This window comes from Pseudophryne corroboree, chromosome 7, assembly GCF_028390025.1.
Source record: "Pseudophryne corroboree isolate aPseCor3 chromosome 7, aPseCor3.hap2, whole genome shotgun sequence".
Lineage (NCBI taxonomy): Eukaryota > Metazoa > Chordata > Amphibia > Anura > Myobatrachidae > Pseudophryne > Pseudophryne corroboree.
Window position 1 is genome coordinate 357,016,516 of NC_086450.1, and position 22,069 is coordinate 357,038,584.

General features: G+C 46.1%; 1 protein-coding gene across 2 annotated transcripts in view; it reads left to right on the forward strand.

The window, feature by feature from the left end:
• The window catches only part of KNOP1 (lysine rich nucleolar protein 1), a 29,271-nt gene that overhangs the window by 927 nt on the left and 6,275 nt on the right, over positions 1–22,069 (forward strand). The window contains exons 2-4 of one of the 2 annotated variants that reach the window (XM_063934438.1): positions 3,263–5,315; positions 6,711–6,776; positions 16,924–16,977. In XM_063934438.1, coding sequence (XP_063790508.1) covers positions 3,267–5,315; positions 6,711–6,776; positions 16,924–16,977 — 2,169 coding nt within the window. In that variant the 5' untranslated portion in view covers positions 3,263–3,266. Of the gene's footprint in view, positions 1–3,262; positions 5,438–6,710; positions 6,777–16,923; positions 16,978–22,069 lie in introns of those variants that run through there. The other variant, XR_010182085.1, reaches the window with a different exon arrangement.

The window sequence follows — 22,069 nt, forward strand, 5'->3', positions numbered from 1 at the left end:
GGCGACTTGCTCCATGAGTGATATCGCCTAGTGTTTCCCCTGCACTCCCAGGCAGCCAGTGTAGTTCGTGCACACTAGTGGGGCAGATGTATTAACCTGGAGAAGGCATAAGAAAGTGATAAACCAGTGATAAGTGTAAGGTGATAAACGCACCAGCCAATCAGCTCCAATATGTAAATTTACAGTTAGGAGTCGATTGGTTGGTGCCTTTATCACCTTGCACTTATCACTGGTTTATCACTTCCTTATGCCTTCTCCAGGTTAATACATCTGCCCCACTGAACGATATTGCTAGAGATATCGTTCAGTGATGTCACGCCACGGCCGGCCCGAACAGTCGATAAGTCCAAATTGACCTGCATGCACAGGTGACGGAGGGGGCTGATAACGATGCGCGGGAGCACGCAGCGTCCATCGGTTGTAGCGTACACACTAGGCGATATTTTAAACAATATTGCTCAGAAGGGTGAAGGAAGCGGCAATAAGTATCGTTGAGAAATGGAGCCCTTGGACTTGTACTTCCACAACATCTATCAAGCCACACTTTACGTTCCTTAGTACATACAATTATAGGTAGACCATGTCTGTGTATATCTGCTTTACATCATACACACTGGCAGCATTGAGCTGGACATTTCAGGCAGTGCAGTCTGAGATTGATGATTTGCCAGTCCTTATGAAATCGGATTGTTAAGGTGGGTACACACGGAGCGAAGTTCACTTAATTTCTAAGCAATCTGACTAGATTGCTTAGAAATTAAGAACACATCGCTTCGTGTGTAGGGGTGCCGGAGACAGAGATGCGCGACGTCGCTATCGCTGGCTCTAGATTTGGCATGCATGCATGCCAAATCTAGTAGATCGCTCATTTCACCGCTGGATGAAATGAGCGCCCCCCCTCCCTCGCTCAGCACACATTGCACTGTGCTTAGTGGGGGGGGGGGGGGGGGGAGATAGTTCGCTCAGCACACATCTCCGGGAGAAATCTCCCGTGTGTACCACCTTAAATTAATGCAGTTTTCCATCTCTGCCCCCCTTTAATTTAAGGGCAATTAGAGATGCTTTGACCGGCAGAACATTTACATTCACCACTTTAAAAAGGCTGCATAGTGAGGGGACCAATTATAATGTGGTCTGTCACACTCTTCTGCTCTCCACCTGGAGTGTAATAGACCAGTGATGAGAACCACAGTGGTTCCCCTGTATGGCACCAACATTAGGGTTAACCGTCACACTGGGAGTGCTGCGATTAGCCGTGTAATTCCTCACTAAGTGAAGGTATGATGGCAGATTCACTTATAAGAATGAAAACTAGATTTTGGGGGTGTTGATACAAGGCTGCTTTTTGTATTGCCTTCCTCTGGATTTACATAATTAGGTGCAGATGCCGTTAGCAGCAGGACTTACCCAGAGGCTGCAGCTTCATGGTTTAATGCCGAAAGTTATTGAATTATTTGTCAATTTCCATGCACGGTAAGCCTGTAGCTCCAGGTTGAAGTGCCTGGTGCTATGGAATTACACTGTACGCTAAGCCCGGATGATGCATTTATTGCGGATATTTCCTCCCAGCCTCAGGAGCTGCAAGAAAAAATTGCGTTAAGTGCACACTCTGCGCTTATCGAGGAGGGTCGCGGGCAGTAATCCAGAAGCTCCGCTCAGGGCATGGTGCATTCGGGCGGCAAGTCCCACAGCTAATTGAATCTGCTGCTTAGAATTTGTAAGGGTTGAACTGCAAGGGTCAGTGTATGTTTTAGGAAACTCCTTTGTTTTTCCAATGCCGGGCAGCACTGAGCACCCTCAGGAGGCTCGGACGCTGCCCGGCTCCCCCTGCTTACCTCCCTGTGCTCCTGCTCCTGTCAGTGCACAGCGGCGGGCGGTGTGCGGCTGTCTGCGAAGCATGACCTTCGACTTCGCGTCACGCTGCGCAGACAGCCGCCCGGACCTCAGCGCTGCAGTAGGCAGGCCCACCCTTCGACCCGGTCATATGGGTAGGTTTTTATGTGGTCTGTGCAGGGTGGAACGGCAGCGGATATTGCAAGGAAACCAATCCCGGGATTGTTAATTTTTCAATCCTGATTCCCGGGATTGAAAAAATGGCCCGGGATTGGCCTCCCTAACTGCAACCCATACAGAACAAATCACAGCAGGTAAGGAACATTGAAGACTTGCAGAAAAAATTGTGCAGTGCTTCTAATCTCACACATTGGGTCATATAGAATAACATTATTATTACCAAACTGTCAGATCCTAGCTATAATCTATCTAGTGCAGTCTATAAAAAAACTTTTTGGTTACTATAGGCAATACCTCCACTTGTTCTCTTTAAAATGTTTGCTAAATCTCTCCCTAGGAAATATGACTCAAGCCTTGGAGAGAGAGAAAGTGAAGTAGTTGCCCAAAGCAACAAATCAGCTTGTGTCATTTTAAATAGTGTTCTAAAGGGCCCCATACACTAGAGCGATTATGCCTGATTTCAGCCCAGTTCGGGCATTCGGCCCGATATATCGGGTGAAATCGGACATTTTTGAGGTGACTCCGTTTCAATCCGATGCGTGTTCCCGTGAGCATCGGATCGGATCCTCCAGATTGAATGTGCTGCACATTCAATCTGGTCTGACCTGGGGGCATGCTGGGATCGCCCGGGATACATCGGATGCAAAAAGACAGCATCCGATGTATCTTGGGCGATCCTGCCCCCCGACATGCGGTCGGATAAGTGTATGGGTCCCTTTAGTAAATGACAGTTAGATGTTGATTGGTTACTTTGGGCAGCTTCTCCACTTTATCCCTCTCCAAGGCTTGATACATTTACCCCCCCCCCCCCCCCCCCTTCACATGGGAAAGAAAGTAAGGAGTAGTATTCAGTCAGTATTGACATGGTGATTAGGGGTCTATGTGCTAAGCCTTGGAGAGTGATAAAGTACCTACTAACCAGCTCCTGTTTTTTTCAAACACAGCCTGTAACATGGCAGTTAGGAGCAGATTGTCTGATACTTTATCTCTATCTACGTACATAGTACATACATAGATAATGAGAATAAGCTAGAAAATGTTAATTGCTTTATTCCTGGGGCGCATAATGGGGCTTATTTAGCAAGGTGTAAATAGCAGTCATGTCCTTTTAGCAATGTATTGTTTATTTACATCTCTGGTTGCTATGAGTAACTGCACATATGTTGATTACAGTTTTGTTATTGACTGTTTATCATCATTAATGAAGAAAATGGATTTCAGTTAATTCACTATAACTAATATCTTGTAGAGTAATGACCAGCGATGATGAGGCAACTACACCTTCCAGTAAATCCATAGGCAAGAAGAAGCCAAAGACTGGAAAAAGGACACCGGTGGAACCACAGTGTAATAATAATGAAGACGTAACAAAAAAGAAACCTAAAAAGAAAGCTTTGGCCCAAGAGGATGCCATTTCTTCTCATGAGCCTGAAACAATTGAGATGGTCCCCAAAAAGGAAAAAAAGAAAAAGGTCCCAGCTGAGGATACTGCCTCTTGTGACTACAAAAGTAACGATGCAGCCAAAAAGAAGAAAAAAAATAATGTATTGAATAAAGAAATTACATCATGTGATGCCAACGCTAATTATGATGCCAACACTAATTATGATGCCAAAAAGAAAAATATCTCAGATGAAGATACTGCATCACTTGACTGCAAAAGTAATGACGTCCCAAAACAGAAAAAAAAGAAGAATTTATCGGATGAAGATAATACAATATGTGATAGCAAAACTAATGTTGTTCCCAAAAGGAAAAAAAAGAAAAATGTACTGGAATATAATAAATCATGTGATCCCAAAACTAATGATGTTTCCAAAATGAAGAGGAAAAAAAAGGTCTTGGATAACGAAATTGTGCTATGTGACCCTAAAACTGACGATGATGTTCCCAAAAAGAAAAAAAAGAATGACTTCCATGAAGATATTGTATCACGTGACGTGAACACGAATGGTGATCGCCCTAAAAAGAAAAAGAAGAAGGTCTTTGATGAAGAGATTGAGCCATGTGAACCGAAAGCTAATGTTCATCTCCGTACAAAGAAAAAGAAGACTGTCCTAGAGGAAGATAATACTGTACGTTTACCAAAATGTAAAAGTGAAACTGCAGGCGAGAATAGCCAAGCTCCTTCTTTACCGAAGTCCAAAATTGTCAACAAAAAGAAGAAAAATGGCACAGAGAGCTCTCTCGCTTCTTCAGACAATCCGAAGAAGGACAGAATAAACTCCAGAAACAAGAACACTACTGGCACCTTGACTGTGGTTGAGAAGAATAAAATAAAGACAACAAAAAAGGTCTTGGATAACGAGATTGTGCCATGTGACCCTAAAACTGACGATGTTTCCAAAAAGAAAAAAAAGAATGACTTCCATGAAGATATTGTATCATGTGATGTGAACACGAATGGTGATCGCCCTAAAAAGAAAAAGAAGAAGGTCTTTGATGAAGAGATTGAGCCATGTGAACCGAAAGCTAATGTTCATCTCCGTACAAAGAAAAAGAAGACTGTCCTAGAGGAAGATAATCCTGTACGTTTACCAAAATGTAAAAGTGAAACTGCAGGCGAGAATAGCCAAGCTCCTTCTTTACCGAAGTCCAAAATTGTCAACAAAAAGAAGAAAAATGGCACAGAGAGCTCTCTCTCTTCTTCAGACAATCCGAAGGAGGACAGAATAAACTCCAGAAATAAGAACACTGCTGGCACCTTGACTGTGGTTGAGAAGAATAAAATAAAGATAACACAATCTAATTCATCCATTGATAATAAAAGTTACTCAAAACCAAAGAAAAACAAGAAAAAGAATTCTCAGCCCGACAAAGGCGACAGCGGTGATGAAACTACAGTGAATGGAAATGCTGTCACTGAAGACTTAAAGGTCAAAAAGAAGAAGAAAGATAGATATGATAGTGTGCTAAAAGACTCAGAATCATCTGCCAAAAAGTCTCCTCCTGAGCTATCAGAAATTGTAGAATTAAAAAAGAGAGGAAAAGCATCTTCCTTGAACTTGGAGGATGCAGACATTGATAAACATAGCGTCTATCTTTCTGAGTTGTCAAAAAATCCTGGCAAAGATGTTTCGTGCCCTAGAAAGACAGATGGTGTCAACTCTAAACAAAAGAAAAAGAGGAAAGCTGCATCTCCCGATGAGCATCTAGTATCCAGCAACATCAGTAAGATGAGAGATGGAGAATACTATGAGGATCTTAACGGAAACTGTGGTGGTGAGGATACAGACATTGTTTTAAAAAAGAAAATCAAGAAAGGAAAAGAAAAGTCTCTAAATGCTGCTTCTCTCAAGGAGGTGAATAAAGAAATGTCAACACGTACCTCATTGTAGACGGTTATTATACAACAACATTTTCTCAGTGCTGCCCAAAAATGGGCTTCGTGTGATAATTCTTGCCGTCAAAACCAGAGAAAAACGTAGGTGAAAGGGGGAAATTTGCCTGTATCCCAAAAAAAGCCAAACTATAGGAAAATAGTATCGAAGTCTATTAGTGGTCATAAGAAAAAGATTTGGGGTGCTTATATTACAGGTTGAGTATCCCATATCCAAATATTCCGAAATACGGACTTTTTTGAGTGAGAGTGAGATAGTGAAACCTTTGTTTTTTGATGGCTCAATGTACACAAACTTTGTTTAATACACAAAGTTATTAAAAATATTGTATTAAATGACCTTCAGGCTGTGTGTATAAGGTGTATATGAAACATAAATGAATTGTGTGAATATAGACACACTTTGTTTAATGCACAAAGTTATAAAAAATATTGCCTAAAATTACCTTCAGGCTGTGTGTATAAGGTGTATATGTAACATAAATGTATTCTGTGCTTAGACTTAGGTCCCATCACCATGATATCTCATTATGGTATGCAATTATTCCAAAATATGGAAAAATCCCATATCCAAAATACCTCTGGTCCCAAGCATTTTGGATAAGGGGGACTCAACCTGTATTGTGTTTTACTCAAAAATAAATGGTCTACTTAAGTTTGGAGGTTCATAAAAAAAAAAATACTTCCTCCTGCAAGCCTAAAAAACACTTGTCCCACTCATAAAGCACCCCTATATAATATTAAAAAACGTCCTAATTAGTAATTAAAGGGGGTTCTGATCCAAATCTCAACATATTTACCTTAAAATAAGGTTTTTCCCCAAACTTTTCACCTGGTCAGAGGTGGTGAAACAAAATTTGCGATAAATGGAGAATTATTGCCAGAATTTTTTGTCGGACAGTTGAATAGCGGCCCGTGGCCCTGTTTTTACCGCAAACACGGTTACTACAGCTAACCTAATTCCCCCACAGTAGTATAACTTGACATACTATAAGTTAAATACAGTTTAAATTGACATAGTAAAACAACATACAGCAAATAACAGGGCAGAGTAGGTAGAGCAACTCTATCTTGGAGGATAGGTAGTTTGGCACTTAATGTTTAAATCAGAACTAAAGGTAAACTATAGTATTGTTAATTGATTCCTCTGGTCAAAGGCTTTTTGTTTTTTTAAAGCTTATATTGAATATTATCATTGATAATTTGCAATTACAGTCATTAAACAAAAGTAAACACTACAACCTGGAAAATTAAACCACATGTTGGCATGTACAGTCTGCTACACTCACTATATGTAAGTACAAACTAGGTTACGCTACTATAAATGGAACTAACAACACATTTTCATATACTATAGGCGAACAGTGATGTCCAGTTGGTGTCGGAAAAGGCTGGGAACACAGATGAATTGCACATTGATACGGTAAATATGCACAGGAATATGCTTTAAAGCTGAGCAATCACCTATACACAGCGAAGACGGCCATCTTCTACATGTGACCAGGCTGAACTAATGGCCTCAGTGAGGCATCTCTTTGTTCCTTTGGGGATTAATAGGCTGCATACTCATGAATATTGGTTCCTCCTGCAAATGACTGCTTCCACTTTGTGTGAGTAAATGGGTATGTTTTAAGCAGTAACTAAAGATATACCTATATATATATATATATATATATATATATATATATATATATATATATATGTATATATATATATATATATAGAAACAAGACGGTAGCACTCACATCTTCATGATGAACAAATGCTGGGGTGTCCACTCAAATACCGAGGTATTAAAATTGTAGATAAAATTCAGAGGGGCACTCTTCAGACTTTTCAATATCAAATGTTCATTTATTGATAATATACTTTCTCTAACGTCCTAGTGGATGCTGGGGACTCCGAAAGGACCATGGGGAATAGCGGCTCCGCAGGAGACTGGGCACAAAGTAAAAGCTTTAGGACTAGCTGGTGTGCACTGGCTCCTCCCCCTATGACCCTCCTCCAAGCCTCAGTTAAGATTTTGTGCCCGAACGAGAAGGGTGCAATCTAGGTAGCTCTCCTGAGCTGCTTAGAGTAAAAGTTTAAATAGGTTTTTTATTTTCAGTGAGACCTGCTGGCAACAGGCTCACTGCATCGAGGGACTAAGGGGAGAAGAAGCGAACTCACCTGCGTGCAGAGTGGATTGGGCTTCTTAGGCTACTGGACATTAGCTCCAGAGGGACGATCACAGGCCCAGCCATGGATGGGTCCCGGAGCTGCGCCGCCGGCCCCCTTACAGATGCTGAAGCAAGAAGAGGTCCATAAATCGGCGGCAGAAGACTTTCCTGTCTTCATAAGGTAGCGCACAGCACTGCAGCTGTGCGCCATTGCTCTCAGCACACTTCACACTTCGGTCACTGAGGGTGCAGGGCGCTGGGGGGGGGCGCCCTGGGAAGCAATGAATTTACCTTATTTGGCAAAAAATACATCACATATAGCTCCTGGGCTATATGGATGTATTTAACCCCTGCCAGTTTTCCAGAAAAAAGCGAGAGAAGAGCCCGCCGTGAAGGGGGCGGGGCCTATCTCCTCAGCACACAGCGCCATTTTTCCCACACAGCTCCGCTGGTAGGAAGGCTCCCAGAATCTCCCCTGCATCCTGCAACTACAGAAACAGGGTAAAAAAGAGAGGGGGGCACTTATTTGGCAAAATAACAGATATAAGCAGCTATAAGGGATAGACACTTATTGTAAGGTTGTCCCTATACATATATAGCGCTCTGGTGTGTGCTGGCAAACTCTCCCTCTGTCTCCCCAAGGGGCTAAGTGGGTCCTGTCCTCTATCAGAGCATTCCCTGTGTGTGTGCTGGGTGTCGGTACGTGTGTGTCGACATGTATGAGGAGGAAAATGATGTGGAGGCGGAGCAATTGCCTATAATGGTGATGTCACCCCCTAGGGAGTCGACACCTGAATGGATGGCCGTAATTAAGGAATTACGTGACAGTGTCGGCACGTTACAGAAAACTGTTGACGACATGAGACAGCCGGCAGCTCAGTTAGTGCCTGTCCAGGCGTCTCAAACACCGTCAGGGGCTATTAAACGCCCGTTACCTCAGTGGGTCGACACGGACACAGACACTGACTCCAGTGTCGACGGTGAAGAAACAAACGTATTTTCCAGTAGGGCCAGACGTTACATGATCACGGCAATGAAGGAGGTTTTGCACATCTCTGATACTGCAAGTACCACAAAAGGGGTATTATGTGGGGTGTGAAAAAACTACCCGTAGTTTTTCCTGAATCAGATGAATTGAATGAAGTGTGTGATGAAGCATGGGTTACCCCCGACAAAAAACTGCTAATTTCTAAAAAATTATTGGCACTATATCCCTTCCCACCAGAGGTTAGGGCTCGTTGGGAAACACCCCCTAGGGTGGATAAGGCGCTCACACGCTTATCAAAACAAGTGGCGTTACCGTCTCCAGAAACGGCCGCCCTTAAGGAGCCAGCAGATAGGAGGCTGGAAAATATCCTTAAAAGTATATACACTCATACTGGTGTTATACTGCGACCAGCAATCGCCTCAGCCTGGATGTGCAGTGCTGGGGTGGCTTGGTCGGATTCCCTGACTGAAAATATTGATACCCTGGACAGGGACAATATATTATTGACTATAGAGCATTTAAAGGATGCATTCCTATATATGCGAGATGCACAGAAAGACATTTGCACTCTGGCATCAAGAGTAAGTGCGATGTCCATTTCTGCCAGAAGAGGATTATGGACGCGACAGTGGTCAGGGGATGCGGATTCCAAACGGCATATGGAAGTATTGCCGTATAAAGGGGAGGAGTTATTTGGGGGCGGTCTATCGGACCTGGTGGCCACGGCAACAGCTGGGAAATCCACCTTTTTACCCCAAGTCACCTCGCAGCAGAAAAAGATACCGTCTTTTCAGGCTCAGTCCTTTCGTCCCCATAAGGGCAAGCGGGCAAAAGGCCACTCATATCTGCCCCGGGGCAGAGGAAGGGGAAAAAGACTGCAACAGACAGCTTCTTCCCACGAACAGAAGCCCTCCCCCGCTTCTGCCAAGTCCTCAGCATGACGCTGGGGCCTTACAAGCGGACTCAGGCACGGTGGGGGCCCGTCTCAAGAATTTCAGCGCACAGTGGGCTCACTCGCAAGTGGACCCCTGGATCCTGCAGGTAGTATCTCAGGGGTACAAATTGGAATTCGAGACGTCTCCCCCTCGCCGGTTCCTGAAGTCTGCTTTACCAACGTCTACCCCCGACAGGGAGGCGGTATTGGAAGCCATTCACAAGCTGTATTCCCAGCAAGTGATAATCAAGGTACCCCTCCTACAACAGGGAAAGGGGTATTACTCCACGCTGTTTGTGGTACCGAAGCCGGACGGCTCGGTGAGACCCATTTTAAATCTGAAAGCCTTGAACACTTACATAAAAAGGTTCAAGTTCAAGATGGAGTCACTCAGAGCAGTGATAGCGAACCTGGAAGAAGTTGACTACATGGTGTCTCTGGACATCAAGGATGCTTACCTCCATGTCCCAATTTGCCCTTCTCACCAAGGGTACCTCAGGTTTGTGGTACAGAACTGTCACTATCAGTTTCAGACGCTGCCGTTTGGATTTATCCACGGCACCCCGGGTCTTTACCAAGGTAATGGCCGAAATGATGATTCTTCTTCGAAGAAAAGGCGTCTTAATTATCCCTTACTTGGACGATCTCCTGATAAGGGCACGGTCCAGAGAACAGTTAGAGGTCGGAGTAGCACTATCTCAAATAGTACTACGACAGCACGGATGGATTCTAAATATTCCAAAATCGCAGCTGATTCCGACGACACGTCTGCTGTTCCTAGGGATGATTCTGGACACAGTACAGAAAAAGGTGTTTCTCCCGGAAGAGAAAGCCAGGGAGTTATCCGACCTAGTCAGGAAACTCCTAAGACCAGGCCAGGTTTCAGTGCATCAGTGCACAAGGGTCCTGGGAAAGATGGTGGCTTCTTACGAAGCGATTCCATTCGGCAGATTCCACGCAAGAACTTTTCAGTTGGATCTGCTAGACAAATGGTCCGGATCGCATCTTCAAATGCATCAGCGGATAACCCTGTCTCCAAGGACAAGGGTGTCTCTCCTGTGGTGGTTACAGAGTGCTCATCTCCTAGAGGGCCGCAGATTCGGCATTCAGGATTGGGTCCTGGTGACCACGGATGCCAGCCTGAGAGGCTGGGGAGCAGTCACACAGGGAAAAAATTTCCAGGGCTTGTGGTCAAGCATGGAAACGTCACTTCACATAAATATCCTGGAACTAAGGGCCATTTACAATGTCCTAAGTCAGGCAAGGCCTCTGCTTCAGGGTCAGCCAGTATTGATCCAGTCGGACAACATCACGGCAGTCGCCCACGTAAACAGACAGGGCGGCACAAGAAGCAGGAGGGCAATGACGGAAGTGGCAAGGATTCTTCGCTGGGCGGAAAATCATGTGATAGCACTGTCAGCAGTGTTCATTCCGGGAGTGGACAACTGGGAAGCAGACTTCCTCAGCAGACACGATCTTCACCCGGGGGAGTGGGGACTTCACCCAGAAGTCTTCCACATGATTGTAAACCGTTGGGAAAAACCAAAGGTGGACATGATGGCGTCTCGCCTCAACAAAAAACTGGACAGATATTGCTCCAGGTCAAGGGACCCTGGGTGTACCGGTCAGTGTATGTGTTCCCTCCTCTTCCTCTCATACCAAAAGTACTGAGAATCATAAGAAGGAGAGGAGTAAAGACTATACTCGTGGCTCCGGATTGGCCAAGAAGGACTTGGTACCCGGAAATTCAAGAGATGCTCACGGAAGACCCGTGGCCTCTACCTCTAAGACAGGACCTGCTCCAGCAGGGACCATGTCTGTTCCAAGACTTACCGCGGCTGCGTTTGACGGCATGGCGGTTGAACGCCGGATCCTGAAGGAAAAAGGCATTCCGGATGAAGTCATCCCTACCCTGATCAAAGCCAGGAAGGATGTAACCGTACAACATTATCACCGTATTTGGCGTAAATATGTTGCGTGGTGCGAGGCCAGGAAGGCCCCTACGGAGGAGTTTCAACTGGGTCGATTCCTGCATTTCCTGCAAACAGGACTGTCTATGGGCCTCAAATTAGGGTCCATTAAGGTTCAAATTTCGGCCCTGTCGATATTCTTCCAAAAAGAACTAGCTTCTGTTCCTGAAGTTCAGACGTTTGTCAAGGGAGTACTGCATATACAGCCTCCTTTTGTGCCTCCAGTGGCACCTTGGGATCTCAATGTAGTGTTGGGATTCCTAAAATCACATTGGTTTGAACCACTCACCACTGTGGACTTGAAATATCTCACATGGAAAGTGGTAATGTTGTTAGCCCTGGCTTCAGCCAGGCGTGTATCAGAATTGGCGGCTTTATCCTATAAAAGCCCTTACCTAATTTTTCATACGGACAGGGCAGAATTGAGGACTCGTCCTCAATTTCTCCCTAAGGTGGTTTCAGCATTTCACTTAAACCAACCTATTGTGGTGCCTGCGGCTACTAGGGACTTGGAGGATTCCAAGTTGCTGGACGTAGTCAGGGCCCTGAAAATATATGTTTCCAGGACGGCTGGAGTCAGAAAATCTGACTCGCTGTTTATCCTGTATGCACCCAACAAGCTGGGTGCTCCTGCTTCTAAGCAGACGATTGCTCGTTGGATTTGTAGTACAATTCAGCTTGCACATTCTGTGGCAGGCCTGCCACAGCCAAAATCTGTAAAAGCCCATTCCACACGGAAAGTGGGCTCATCTTGGGCGGCTGCCCGAGGGGTCTCGGCTTTACAACTTTGCCGAGCAGCTACTTGGTCAGGGGCAAACACGTTTGCTAAATTCTACAAATTTGATACCCTGGCTGAGGAGGACCTGGAGTTCTCTCATTCGGTGCTGCAGAGTCATCCGCACTCTCCCGCCCGTTTGGGAGCTTTGGTATAATCCCCATGGTCCTTTCGGAGTCCCCAGCATCCACTAGGACGTTAGAGAAAATAAGAATTTACTTACCGATAATTCTATTTCTCATAGTCCGTAGTGGATGCTGGGCGCCCATCCCATGTGCGGATTGTCTGCATTACTTGTACATAGTTATTGTTACAAAAATCGGGTTATTGTTGTTGTGAGCCATCTTTTCAGAGGCTCCTTCTGTTATCATGCTGTTAACTGGGTTCAGATCACAAGTTGTACGGTGTGATTGGTGTGGCTGGTATGAGTCTTACCCGGGATTCAAAATCCTTCCTTATTGTGTACGCTCGTCCGGGCACAGTATCCTAACTGAGGCTTGGAGGAGGGTCATAGGGGGAGGAGCCAGTGCACACCAGCTAGTCCTAAAGCTTTTACTTTGTGCCCAGTCTCCTGCGGAGCCGCTATTCCCCATGGTCCTTTCGGAGTCCCCAGCATCCACTACGGACTATGAGAAATAGAATTATCGGTAAGTAAATTCTTATTTTACATAGTCAGCATAATGACTACCCTGTCATTATGCTGACTATGTAAAGTATATTATCAATAAATGAACATTTGATATTGAAAAGTCTGGAGAGTGCCCCCTCTGAATTTTATTTACATATATATATATATATATATATATATATATATATATATATATATGACAAGAATTACTCTCCCACTGCGCTATTTCAAATAAAACACTAAAATTAATTAATTATATGGCTGCCTGTATCCTCTAAGTTCCCTGTTAGGAGGAACTAAATGTGTGAAAATATGAAACGAAATAGAGGAGATGGCGCCAAGGGAGTTATATCAACGCCCTACCTAAAAACGGACCCTTACAGTACTCTCCGGATAAATTACGTCAGATAACAAATACTAACATAAAAATTTATTAAAACAACATATAAACCCGACACAAATGTTCATAAGTATACAGAGTTGATACATTTACATTTGTCGCACAATTTGAACAATCAGTTTGTAGTGATGAGGAAAAAGCGTAGATATATCACTACGATTTCCTCCTTCTCCTTATTGTAGATTCGGAGGTAACATCAGATAATAGATAGATAAATAACCCAACGCGTTTCGTCTTGTTCCAAGACTTCATCAGGGGTAAAATCTCTTCATTTCAGAACATATTGTCAGCACATAAAAGGTCATTCAAAGATGTATGAACAACGTTTCAATATTTCAATGGGACTTGATTGATACAGCGAGGACCATACCTCATATATCATCAGCTTGAGTCTGACATTCAGATATTCGAATATGGGGAAGATTCATATGTGTATAGAATCTAACTGGTTCGCAAGCAAAAGGAACCTCGTCGGTCAGCAGCTTGAACCTGACACTCAGAGACTCAGGAGTGAAGGCAATTCAAATGGGTTTAATGTCTAACCAATTTAGAACACGTGGTAGACCCTCCAGTGGTGCAGTGCTGACAGCCAAGTCTCTGTATAATCATATTATACAGAGACTTGGCTGTCAGCACTGCACCACTGGAGGGTCTACCACGTGTTCTAAATTGGTTAGACATTAAACCCATTTGAATTGCCTTCACTCCTGAGTCTCTGAGTGTCAGGTTCAAGCTGCTGACCGACGAGGTTCCTTTTGCTTGCGAACCAGTTAGATTCTATACACATATGAATCTTCCCCATATTCGAATATCTGAATGTCAGACTCAAGCTGATGATATATGAGGTATGGTCCTCGCTGTATCAATCAAGTCCCATTGAAATATTGAAACGTTGTTCATACATCTTTGAATGACCTTTTATGTGCTGACAATATGTTCTGAAATGAAGAGATTTTACCCCTGATGAAGTCTTGGAACAAGACGAAACGCGTTGGGTTATTTATCTATCTATTATCTGATGTTACCTCCGAATCTACAATAAGGAGAAGGAGGAAATCGTAGTGATATATCTACGCTTTTTCCTCATCACTACAAACTGATTGTTCAAATTGTGCGACAAATGTAAATGTATCAACTCTGTATACTTATGAACATTTGTGTCGGGTTTATATGTTGTTTTAATAAATTTTTATGTTAGTATTTGTTATCTGACGTAATTTATCCGGAGAGTACTGTAAGGGTCCGTTTTTAGGTAGGGCGTTGATATAACTCCCTTGGCGCCATCTCCTCTATTTCGTTTCATATATATATATATATATATATATATATATATACACAGGTTGAGTATCCCTTATCCAAAATGCTTGGGACCAGAGGTATTTTGGGTATCGGATTTTTCCGTATTTTGGAATAATTGCATACCATAAAGAGATATCATGGTGATGTGACCCAAGTATAAGCACAGAATGCATTTATGTTTCATATACACCTTATACACACAGCCTGAAGGTCATTTAATACAATATTATTAATAAATTTGTGTATTAAACAAAGTTTGTGTACATTGAGCCATCAAAAAACAAAGGTTTTACTATCTCACTCAAAAAAGTCCGTATTTCGGAATATTCCGTATTTCGGAATATTTGGATATGGGATACTCAACCTGTATGTGTGTGTATATATATATATATATATATATATATATATATATATATATATACTAGGTGCTTCATCGCGCCCTACGGCGCTCTTCACACCGTCGTAAGGGGCTACGCCCCCTTAACCCCTGTACGCCGTTCGATATATGTATTATATGAAGTATTACCTGCATTCCTAGTTTTGTGAGCGGTTCAATATTGCACAATTAAAGGGCGTTGGATGGTGAAGGGGCGTAGGCCCTTGCGACGGTGTGAACAGCGCCTGCAGGGCACACTGTACAGAATGCAGCGGGTGTGGGGGGGAAAGTGGATGGGGTCGTTAGGCGCTGCGGGTGGGGATGTGCGGGGGAGTGGGATCCAGAGGCGGTATGGGTGGGGGAGGGTGGGGGGTGCTGCGGGTAGGGGAGGGGCAGGTACGGGGATCTGGAAGCTGGGTGAGGGGGTTCCGGAGGGGCTGCAGGTGGGGAAGGGGCGAGTGCGCTACTGGTGGGGTAGGGGGTCCGGAAGCGATGCACGTGGGGGATGGGCAGGTGGGGGGGGGGGGCAGATGGGGTCGGGAGGAGCAGCGGGTAGTGGAGGAGCGGATGCAGTGGGGCCATGCGAGTGGGGCCATGCAGGTGGGGTAGGGGGTCAGGAGGTACGGGAATCTGGGGGCTGGGTGAGGGGGTGCCGGAGGCGCTGCAGGTGGGGAAGGGGTAGGTGCGCTGCTGGTGGGGTAGGGGGTTCGGAAGAGATGTGCGTGGGGGAGGGGCAGGTGCGGGGGTGCGGCAGATGGGGGAGGGGTTCCGGAGGTGGTGCGGGGGCAGCGGGTGGGGTAAGGGGTCAGGATTGGGGTAAGGGGTCAGGATGTGCTGCGGGTAAGGGAGGGGCAGTTGCGGGGGTTGACGGCGGATGGGGGAGGGTGTCTGTAGAGGCTGTGGGTGGAGGGGAGGTGGATGGGCGGGTGCAGGGGTGCTGCAGGTGCGGTATGGGGTGAGGAGGCGCTGTGGGTGGGGGATGGGCGGCTGCGGGGGTTGACGGAAGATGGGGGAGGGTGTCTGTAGAGGCTGTGGATGGAGGGGGCGGGGGGGGGGTATGGGGGCTGTGGTTGATGGAGGGGCAGGGGAGTGGGGGCCGTGGGTGGTGTAGGGGGTCTGGAGGCGCAGCATGTGGGGGAGGGGTGGTGGTGCAGTGGATGGTGGAAGGGGCTGCAGGTGGTGGATGAGCGGGGTGCGGGGGTGCCGCAGGTGGGGTAGGGGGTCAGGAGGCGCTGGGGATGGTCGTTCATCAGTAGCAGCAGGGCCGCAGCGCACACGGGCGCAGTGTCAGGGTAACTGTGTCGCGGCCAGCCAGGGAGCACACCAGTGTGGGGTGTCCCTGGTCCCGGTGAGTCGGGCGCTCTGCCTCATATGTTCCCCCCCCCCCCCCCCCCCCAGGCACATTCTCCCACCCCCGCCAAGCCCTTCTCCCTCGGCAGCCGGGGAGCACACCAGTGTGCGCTGTCCCTGCTGCCGCGTGAGCCGCTGTGCCGCACATGTCCCCCCCCGCTAGGCACACATTCCCCCTCGGCAGGCACATCTCTCCCTTCCCCCCCCGAGGCAGCCGGGGACTTGCTGTACCTGGAAGATCGTAGCCGGCAATAGGAGCGCTATGCAGGGTTTCCTCTCCTCACTGGGGCAGACGGCAGGGGAGAGGCACCGGGGCTCAGGCGGGGAGCGGGAGGCGCTCAGTGTCAGAGAGTCGCCTCCCGCCCTCACACATCTTCGGCGCGGGACCGGAGGGACGATTGGAAGCCTCTACACCAAGGTGCATGGTATGTGGCAGCGCTGCATAGAGTAGATCAGCCCATATCTGTGACTCCGCCCAGCGTTACGGGCACGCACAGAGTCACAGACTTGGGCTAATATATAGGAGATATATATATATATATATATATATTTCTAAGTTGTAGTAGAGTACACAGGCTTACCTTTATTGTAAAGGCTGAACAGCTTTGACATATATATAATAATCACCATCTTAATGTAAGACTTCTGTTGTAGTTGATGTTGCTTTATGAAGATTTGTTTTATTTTATAGGTACGGCGGAAGGCCCTGCAGGAGGATATTGACAGAGAGTCTGGGAACACCAAGGTTGTATAGTGAAAGTTTTCTCTGTTTCTTTTTTCTTTTTTTATTTGCTTGTACAGTATGCTTTATTGGTAGGTTGCTTGACTGAATACTACATATAGGGCCTTGAGTAATAGCTTGCGAGATGCAGGCTGTGCAGGAATTCTGGTGAGTATGCACGTATTTTTAAAGCGCCAATCATTCACAAGGCGAAAGCACTTTGATTTTGCCTTGTAAATGATTGCCTCTTTTAAAAACCGGACATACTTGCCGAAACTCCTGCACAGCAGGCTATTACGTAGCCCCTATATGTAGTATTCAGTGAATCTCCATGGTTTATTGTGTTAAGCCAATTAACACACCTGTGCCCCAGCTAGATGACCTGGAAAACATGCACTGTAAGAGTGATATCCAGGCACCATTATGACACCCTCATCAAAATATCGACATGGGTTAAACTGTCAACAGGCTCCAGGTGGACAGCCTCAAACTGTCGACAAGTTCACATTGTCACCATGTGAAATTTTGACATTCTGAGGAAACTGTTAGAGTTAAGCTTAAAACTCCAATCTATCCTCAATGCTGCTGCCCAGCTCATCTACCTCACCAAACGTACTGCATGCACCTCTCCTCTCTTACAAGCCCTTCACTGGCTCCCCTTCCCCTTCAGAATCTATTTCAAGCTTCTCACACTCAACTACAAAGCCCTCACCCACTTCTCTCCCATTTACATCTCTGACCTTATCTCCCTTTATATTCCTGCCCGTCCTCTTCACTCCGCCGTGTACTGATTACCTCATCCCACTTCTACCTTCAAGGTTTTGCACGTGCTGCTCCCTTTCTCTAGAATTCTCTACCTCTCTCCCTTAGACTCTCCACAAAACCTTAACCGACAGAGTGGCAAGCGCAAATGAACCCCTTGCGGGCTTGCTGCGCTCCCCACGCTGCGGGTACGGTGGCACGCTACGCACGCCACGCTATTTATTCTCCCTCCAGGGGGGTCGTGGACCCCCAAGAGGGAGATAAAGTGTCGGGATTCCGGCGCCGGTATATAGTGCGCCGGGATCCCGACAGCCGGCAAACTGAAGACACACTTCTTCACCAAACCCAGCTGTCTCTCATCCTAAATTGTATGTCCCAAGCTCACTTTTGACCCAATCTGGGTCACCCCTGTCTGTGTGCCCCTCCCCTTTATGTAAGCTTTCACAAGCAGGGCCCCCTTCCCTCATGTGCTTTTCCATCTCTGACTTCACCTATCTTTTCTTCAACGGCACTAAATCCCCCAGTTTTCTGCCACCCTGATATGTATTTCAGTGACGTCTGCTGAGTAAATAAGAATTTACTTACCGATAATTCTATTTCTCGTAGTCCGTAGTGGATGCTGGGGACTCCGTAAGGACCATGGGGAATAGCGGCTCCGCAGGAGACTGGGCACATCTAAAGAAAGCTTTAGGGCTATGTGGTGTGCACTGGCTCCTCCCCCTATGACCCTCCTCCAAGCCTCAGTTAGGATACTGTGCCCGGACGAGCGTACACAATAAGGAAGGATTTTGAATCCCGGGTAAGACTCATACCAGCCACACCCATCACACTGTACAACTTGTGATCTGAACCCAGTTAACAGCATGATAACAGAGGAGCCTCTAGAAAAGATGGCTCACTACAGTAACAACCCGATTTTTTTGGTAACAATAACTATGTACCAGTATTGCAGACAATCCGCACTTGGGATGGGCGCCCAGCATCCACTACGGACTACGAGAAATAGAATTATCGGTAAGTAAATTCTTATTTTCTCTAACGTCCTAAGTGGATGCTGGGGACTCCGTAAGGACCATGGGGATTATACCAAAGCTCCCAAACGGGCGGGAGAGTGCGGATGACTCTGCAGCACCAAATGAGAGAACTCCAGGTCCTCCTCAGCCAGGGTATCAAATTTGTAAAATTTTACAAACGTATTTGCTCCTGACCAAGTAGCTGCTCGGCAAAGTTGTAAAGCCGAGACCCCTCGGGCAGCCGCCCAAGCTGAGCCCACCTTCCTTGTGGAGTGGGCATTTACAGATTTTTGGCTGTGGCAGGCCTGCCACAGAATGTGCAAGCTGAATTGTACTACAAATCCAACGAGCAATAGTCTGCTTAGAAGCAGGAGCACCCAGCTTGTTGGGTGCATACAGGATAACAGCGAGTCAGATTTCCTGACTCCAGCCGTCCTGGAAACATATATTTTCAGGGCCCTGACAACGTCTAGCAACTTGGAGTCCTCCAAGTCCCTAGTAGCCGCAGGCACCACAATAGGTTGGTTCAGGTGAAACGCTGAAAACCACCTTAGGGAGAAACTGAGGACGAGTCCTCAATTCTGCCTTGTCCGAATGGAAAATCAGATAAGGGCTTTTACAGGATAAAGCCGCCAATTCTGACACGCGCCTGGCCCAGGCCAGGGCCCACAGCATGACCACTTTCCATGTGAGATATTTTAACTCCACAGATTTAAGTGGTTCAAACCAATGTGACTTTTGGAACCCAAAAACTACATTGAGATCCCAAAGTGCCACTGGAGGCACAAAAGGAGGCTGTATATGCAGTACCCCTTTTACAAACGTCTGAACTTCAGGGACTGAAGCTAGTTCTTTTTGGAAGAAAATTGACAGGGCCGAAATTTGAACCTTAATGGACCCCGATTTCAGGCCCATAGACACTCCTGTTTGCAGGAAATGTAGGAATGGACCCAGTTGAATTTCCTCCGTCGGGCCTTACTGGCCTCGCACCACGCAACATATTTTCGCCAAATGCAGTGATAATGTTTTGCAGTTACATCCTTCCTGGCTTAGATCAGGATAGGGATGACTTCATCCGGAATGCCTTTTTCCTTCAGGATCCGGCGTTCAACCGCCATGCCGTCAAACGCAGCCGCGGTAAGTCTTGGAACAGACAGGGTCCTTGCTGGAGCAGGTCCCTTCTTAGAGGTAGAGGCCACGGATCCTCCGTGAGCATCTCTTGAAGTTCCGGTTACCAAGTCCTTCTTGGCCAATCCGGAGCCACGAATATAGTGCTTACTCCTCTCCATTTTATCAATCTCAGTACCATGGGTATGAGAGGCAGAGGAGGGAACACATACACTGACTGGTACACCCACGGTGTTACCAGAGCGTCTACAGCTATTGCCTGAGGGTCCCTTGACCTGGCGCAATACCTGTCGAGTTTTTCCCAACGGTTTATAATCATGTGGAAGACTTCTGGGTGAAGTCCCACTCTCCCGAGTGGAGGTCGTGCTGAGGAAGTCTGCTTCCCAGTTGTCCACTCTCGGAATGAATACTGCTGACAGTGCTATCACATGATTTTCCGCCCAGCAAAGAATCCTTGCAGCTTCTGCCATTGCCCTCCTGCTTCTTGTGCAGTGGCGCACCCAGGGGGGGGTTTCCGAGCACCCAGAAACCCCCCTCCACTAAAAAAAAAAAAAAAAAAATTTTTTTTTTTTTTTTTTTTAGCTGCATGAGTACTATTAATGGCTGTCTAGCGTCCTCTGCAGCCTGCTGTCTTCCTGGTGGCACTTGTAAGTGCAATAAAAATTTACTTTATTTTAATTATAGTACATATATATCCATGTGCATACATATATACACGTGTATATACATACATATAAACACACAGACACATATGATATATATACATGTGTATATATACGTGTACTGTATGTGTGTATATATATATATATATATATATATATGTATATATATGAATGTTTAATATGCTATGTATATATGTGTGTGTGTGTGTGTGTATATATAGATATACTTGTGGTAATGGTCGGCACTCTCAAGTATAAAATCACGTACGTACGTACGTACGTACGTACGAACATACATACATATATATATATATATATATATACATACACGGTATATATATGTGTAGATATGTGTGTATATATATATATATAATACACACACACACACGTTTTACGGACCCAGCATATACTGGGTCACCTCAGTCCCCACCCCCGTGATAGGCTCCACCCAGTTCTGGAAACCCCCCCATGCAAATCCTGCGTTTGCCACTGTTGTGCCACCCTGTCTGTTTACGTGGGTGACTGCCGTGATGTTGTCCGACTGGATCAACACCGGCTGACCTTGAAGCAGAGGTCTTGCTAAGCTTAGAGCATTGTAAATGGCCCTTAGCTTCAGGATATTTATGTGAAGTGATGTCTCCAGGCTTGACCATAAGCCCTGGATATTCCTTCCCTGTGTGACTGCTCCCCAGCCTCGCAGGCTGGTATCCGTGGACACCAGGACCCAGTCCTGAATGCCGAATCTGCGGCCCTCTAGAAGATGAGCACTCTGCAACCACCACAGGAAGGACACCCTTGTCCTTGGTGACAGGGTTATCCGCTGATGCATCTGAAGATGCGACCCGGACCATTTGTCCAGCAGGTCCCACTGGAAAGTTCTTGCGTGGAATCTGCCGAATGGGATTGCTTCGTAGGAAGCCACCATTTTACCCAGAACCCTTGTGCATTGATGCACTGAGACTTGGCTCGGTTTTAGGAGGTTCCTGACTAGCTCGGATAACTCCCTGGCTTTCTCCTCCGGGAGAAACACCTTTTTCTGGATTGTGTCCAGGATCATCCCTAGGAACAGAAGACAAGTCGTCGGAACCAGCTGCGATTTTGGAATATTGAGAATCCAATCGTGCTGCCGCAACACTACCTGAGATAGTGCTACACCGACCTCCAACTGTTCCCTGGATCTTACCCTTATCAGGGAATCGTCCAAGTAAGGGATAACTAAAATTCCCTTCCTTCGAAGGAATATCATCATTTCTGCCATTACCTTGGTAAAAACCCGGGGTGCCGTGGACCATCCCTACGGCAGCGTCTGAACTGATAGTGACAGTTCTGTACCATAAACCTGAGGTACCCTTGGTGAGAAGGGTAAATTTTGACATGAAGGTAAGCATCCTTGATGTCCCGAGACATCATGTAGTCCCCTTCTTCCAGGTTCGCAATCACTGCTCTGAGTGACTCAATCTTGAATTTGAACCTCTGTATGTAAGTGTTCAAAGATTTTAGATTTAGAATCGGTCTCACCGAGCCGTCCGGCTTCGGTACCACAACAGTGTG